The sequence below is a fragment of the Nelumbo nucifera genome, chromosome 2 (assembly GCF_055504915.1).
Source record: "Nelumbo nucifera cultivar China Antique chromosome 2, China Antique-T2T, whole genome shotgun sequence".
Taxonomy (NCBI): domain Eukaryota; kingdom Viridiplantae; phylum Streptophyta; class Magnoliopsida; order Proteales; family Nelumbonaceae; genus Nelumbo; species Nelumbo nucifera.
The window spans coordinates 10461461-10467460 of record NC_142650.1 but is presented as its reverse complement, the minus strand read 5'-3'; the positions used below and the strand labels follow the sequence as shown (position 1 = coordinate 10467460).

General features: G+C 34.2%; 1 protein-coding gene across 1 annotated transcript in view; it reads left to right on the top strand.

Annotated features, from left to right (window-relative positions):
* The first annotated feature begins 4390 nt into the window (after nucleotides 1–4390).
* The window catches only part of LOC104594940 (ARM repeat superfamily protein), a 107004-nt gene continuing 105394 nt past the window's right edge, over nucleotides 4391–6000 (top strand). Inside the window, exons 1-3 of the mRNA XM_010255498.3 lie at nucleotides 4391–4537; nucleotides 4676–4842; nucleotides 5118–5227. Of these exons, the coding sequence (XP_010253800.1) occupies nucleotides 4702–4842; nucleotides 5118–5227 (251 nt within the window). The 5' untranslated portion in view covers nucleotides 4391–4537; nucleotides 4676–4701. The remainder of the gene's footprint in view (nucleotides 4538–4675; nucleotides 4843–5117; nucleotides 5228–6000) is intronic.

The following is a 6000-nucleotide window of genomic DNA, read 5'->3' as shown; positions in this document are numbered from 1 at the left end:
TTGACTGTTTTAACCAATAAAAGTAAATTAACTAAATAAAAAGTAAATTATCGAATAACCATACACAAAGTTAACTAACTACCAATTAATTAGTTTTAACTAATTAACTTAATTTAATTAAGCTAATGAAGTAAATTAGTTAAGGTACTCAAGTTAATTTAATTTAACTAACCTCTCTTTGATCCTAGCATGACCTACCTAAAAAAATAGAAGATCATGAACAAAAAAAAATACCGAACTTCTAATGGCACCAACAAAAACTCCCAAATCTTTTGTAAAACTTTGCTAGAAAACCTTTTACATGAATAAAATGAAACATATCCTAACTTGTGCTCCAACTAATAGAATAATAAATGACAGGATGCAACAAACAAAATGCAAATGTAGCATCAGCTATGACACGTCTTCCCTCCATTGGATTTACCTGTAACCCGATCACCTTCTATCAATCAACTGCTGAAATAGAGCAGGAAAGATAAAAAAGAAGGAAAGAGTACAGCAGAGTAAAAAGACGTTATGGGAACAAAACCAAGAGTATTGGAACTAGAGATTAGATAGAGCTGTAACTCAATTGTAGAAAGATTTCCTACTGTATTGAGTAGAAGATAAATAGAGAGAATAGACTGTAGAGTTTCAAATGTGGAAGGATTTCCTACTATATTTAGACAGAGGAGATAGTTTGAAAGGTGGGAAGATTTCCTACTATATAGGGATTGGTTTCCTATTATATTGGGTTGGATTCCTAAAATCATGATATATATTATACGTCTAATTACTTGGGTCCAAAGAGAAGATTGTTAATTAATTAATTAAATTAAATTGTTAAATAAATACCATAACGAAGAAATATGGTATTTATTTTAAACATTCATTAATTATTCTATAATGATTTCAAAATAACTATTTTAAATTTTTAGTAATTATTTTGAAACAATTATTTTCAGTATTTATTTTATTTTTTTGTAATTATTTTAAAATAATTTCAAAATAAGTTCTAAGTAATTATATTAAATTTCAGTACTTTTTAGTGATTTTCAGAATTTTTGTAATTTTTGATCAATTTTAGCAATTTTCAGAAATATATTCAACATTCTCTATTAATAAATATGGAATTTTTTTTAAAATTTATTAAAAGTTTAAAACTACTGAAAATATTAGTGAATGGAAAACATAATTACTTTCAACATAGTAGATTTTTAATTAAATAAATAATATTTTTTAATTAATTAGTTTACTGTATTATGGTAAACAAACCTAGCTTAAGAAGTTTGTTGAGGACTAAAGTAATTAAACAAAAACTTATTTTAAAAATCATTGAAGAACACAATAACAAAAATAACACAGTAGCATAGTAAATAACAAAAAATGGGTCGGATCTGAGACGGACAGAGCAAAGATCCGACCCACCTGAATAATCTCTATTACCCACTTTGCATCTACAGTGATCGCTCAAATGGGCAATCGCATACCTCTGCAGTAGCAAAATGCCAAAACCGGTGCAATGAACACAGCCCTTCTTCCACTGCTACTGTGGGTCCGTGATCACCTAAATCAACTGAATGTAACAATAATAGTGGAGGTGTTTTGGAAAAGAACTAAATGTTTACAGTAGCAGTGAAATGTAACTGAATGATTAACAAAGTGACTCACATGTGGGGGAGGTTTTAACTGGTAGAGGTATGTTGCCAGTGATTTCCAACTGTAACTTCATGAGAACCAAAGAACGATTGAATTGTAAGAGAAGAAGATGGTGGTTTAGAAACACGATGGGGCCGAGCCCATATATTGCTGCATAGAAGAAGAAAGACGATTCCCCTATTTTGGCAATAAGTTTTGCTTACTTGTAGAGCACAATGGGCTGGATTTTGTAGTGCCACTGGTATAATTATGGTTGAACCGCAATAGGAGAAGACTATAGGTTAGAAACACAATAGAGCGAAAACCTTGTTTCGTGGCTTAGAAGGAGAAAAACGAATAAACAATTCTCGCCTTACCTACGGGATGGCTTCTCTTGATTGAATAGTTGGTTGAGCTGGAGAAAAGAGAAGATGTCGGTGTTTCACTTGGAAGAGAAAGACTGTGAGATGTGTTAGGAGTCTGATTTTGGGTTGAATGAAAATCACGATTTAGAATCATGATTGGTTCTAACTCTATTAAATCACAAATCCTTAATTGATATTTTCCATTATTGATTTGCCACAAGGCTTAATGAAGATTTGTGATTGGATTAATTTGAAGAAGGCTATAAAACTAAGAGGCATATTGGCCTTGTTTTCCTATCCTATTATGATTTGGAGTTGGAATATGAAGTAGTGGGTCAGGCATGATGACGTGGCTTTGTGAGAGAGGGAGAAGACATTGATGACATGGCTTTATGAGGGAGCAAGAAAAGCTAAAACAAGAGGGCTGAGAGTTTTCTGTTGGGGTAATGGAGAAAGCTTTGGCCACCTACGTGGTACATTCTACTTTAGTATATATATAGATTTAAAATGGTGTGTTTTGATTTCTCCATGACTATTTTGTCTACTCCTTGTGATAATTTTGCATCTCTTTCCCCTTATAAATACCATACCTTATAAATCATACTAATTATTTGGGCAAAATTCTTAGACTACCCTTATGGTTTAGTTAATTGGCTAATTCTATCATTACTGTTTACATATTGTCTTAAAGTATTATTACTAATTTTAACAATTGACATCATTGTTATTTATTAACAGAAAAAAATTAAATATCGAATTTGCCCTTAACTTTTCTTCAAAATTTCAAAATAAAACCTAATTGATGAAAATTTTCAAAATGGATAAGATGGATTGTAATAGGATTACAAGGACGGGGATGATGGCAACGATGTGGTGGGGTACATGGGAAGAGCTCCTCCTCAGAGGTGCTGTTCTTGCGCATTGGAAAACCACCTCGGAGCTGAAAAACCCCCTACCCCAAAGGGCTCCCTAAGGGTGGCCACAAGCCGAGCTCTTCATGAGCTATTTGAGCTTGGCTCATGAAAAGCTCGGCTCAGCTTGGTTACCGAGCTTCGAGCCCAATTTAGAGGCTCGATTAACAAACAAGCTGAGCCTGAATATATATATATATATATATATATATATAATTATGGAAAATAAAATATTGTAATTATTATTTTTTAATATTAAATAAAAAATACTATATATATTTTTAATTTTATAATTTTTTCTCAAATCGAACTCGAATTTATAAATTTTTTACTCAAGCCGAGTTCGAGCTCAAGATTCTAGCTCGAACCAAACTCGAACCCTATAACACATAGGCGAGTTGAACTCGACCTTGGAAGCTGGAACCCGTCATTGTTGTTGAGACGTGAGAGTTAATCAATGGTTTGTGCCCATGCCTTCTTCGTGGATGGCAACGGTAGAACACTATTCATCGAAGTGTTTATTTCATTAAGCAATGAGCAATGCTAACATGTTTTAAGATTTTCTTTGCACTGTTTACAACCGCAACATGTACCACTGGTTTTCCCTTTGCTGTATTGAGATTTTTTCTCTGCAATTCCTTGTTTAGTGTTGCAAATCGGATTAACCCTGTCATGGTTTCTCAATGATCCAATTAGATCAGAGTGAGAAATATCTTTACCCACATCCGTCGAGGCCGATGGAAAAACAGACTCAATTAGCTCTGATCATAGGACTGACCATCAAGTTGCAAAGGAATATTTTAGGATTTTTCAAAATATATCAGTAATGTTACATGTAAACGGAGTGTGACTGAAAATTAATAGCAAGAGAGTTTTTAAACAATTACCAGAAACAATAAGATCTATGTAAATAAACCATAAAGGTAGTTAATTAATTAAACCATAAAGATAGTTTTTAAACAATTACCAGAAATAATAAGATCTATGTAAATAACAAGGATAAATTAGTTAATTAATTAAACCATAAAGATAGTTTAAGAAATGTTTTAATCATTTTCTTAATTTTACTAATTTATTTACTGTCTATAACATCTTTTTCATCCTTCACTCTTTTTTTTTAATGCTACTGATTTTCATCTGTGGACTGGGGCGGAGCCGGGGGTGGCAGAGGGGAGCCATGGCCCTTTTATGCCTTGAAAATCCTCATAATAATTATTTAAATTTTACATATATTTTGCTTCTCTTATTTATGTTTTTTATCTTTTAACCCCCCGATCTATGCTTATTATACTTTGGCCCCCTCAATAAAGAATCCTAGCTCCGCCCCTGCATGTGGACATTTCAATTTTAGAAGATGCATTTTAACAAAATATTTATTATTTACTAAAAATCTGGGTTATAAAAGAAATAATAAAAACGTTTTTTGTTAATAAAAGAAGGAAATTAACTGAAGTTTCAAGTGTCAAATACCCGGTTGGACGACCACTTCCAGTTCCCACTCCCTCGTTTCGCTCAGAAAACAAAACAGCATCTCAAGCACGGCTTCCGAACTCGTCTTCCTTCTGAAACCTCAAAAAATAACATTTCGTTTCGTTGCCCGTAACAATCGTCCAATCCTTTTGTTTTAGTCGGATCATTAAGAAGGTAAATAAACAAAAGACAACAAAAGTTATACACCCGTAGCTCCTCTCAGAAACCAGCTTTTATTTCCTCGTCATTTATTATTGTTAGGTCTGGCTTTATCGATCCGATTTCGGTATTGATTCCATTCTTTCTGATCAGTTGGAGTGGTCGATTAGTAAGCAGCAATGGCTCTGTCCGCTTCTGACCTTCCAACAATGTACTCGCTGCTCGCCAATTCCCTGAGCGGAGACGAAAGATTGCGTAAACCGGCAGAGGCAGCTCTTTCTCAGTCTGAAAGCAGGCCCGGCTTCTGCTCTTGCCTCATGGTAATTCATGTTGTTGTTCGTTTCTAGGGTTTTATTTTGATTGACCATCGTCTACAAATGCATGGAACTCATTTATTTTCATTTCTCTTGGTAGATATTATTATTCGAATTTATAAGAAAGGATTTTTTTCCTTTTTTGATTTGAATTTTATTTGAAGTGGAGTTGGAGTTCACTGTGACCGAGTTCATCTTTGGGAATTCAGATATTGCATTGATTTCTTTATTATCTTGTCTCTCTACCTCGGTATGTGTACTGAATATTATAGTTAATGTAGGAAGTTATTACTGCAAAGGATCTAGCTTCTCAGACAGATATTCGTCTCATGGCTTCTGTTTATTTTAAGAACAGCATTGGTCGATACTGGAGAAATAGGCGTGATTCTTCGTAAGTTATTCTTTTCGTATTCTAACCCCATTTTTTATTCATTTTGCTGAAGTCACTGTTAGTTCGGCTACTTATTATTGTTAACATGTATTCATTGCCCATACCTGCATGTTGTAGAATGGAGGTAATGCTTGCACAATGCTCACTATTGATTTGAAAAAAAATAAAGAGATGGAAAGCAGGTTTAGCTCAAAGAAATAAGCTATTTTTACTCTCCCATATGTGAAAATTTTAGTTAATTCTTCCTTGCCCACATGGATATTACAATTACACCAACCCCGACTTGGTCATCCTACAAGAAACTAAGGTGGCAAATTTTGACAGGGGATGGACTGGGAGCGTTTAGGGGTTAGTCGGGCCTTCACACCTTCATGGGGGGTCTCTAGGAATTGTAACCATTTGGGAGAATGAGGGCCTGGAAAGTTTAGAAGAATTGGTGGGGAGATTTTCAGTGTGAGGTTGGATTTGAGTGGGTAATGACAAATGTATGGTTCCAACAATTGTATAGAAAGAAATGAGATGTGGGAGGAACTCAGTAATATTAAGGGATTGTGGAATGGTCCATGGTGCTTGGTGGTGACTTAAATGTCATTAGATACACACAAGAGACAAACAACCCTAGGCAATAGGTAACCACAAAGCATGAGGAAATTCAATTAGTTCATTAGTGATTGAGAATTAAAGGAACAACCTCTAATGCAAGCCAAATCCACTTGGCCCAACCTCCAAAGTAATCAATCCCGTTTGCTCCATGATTGATAGATGCCTTTTCG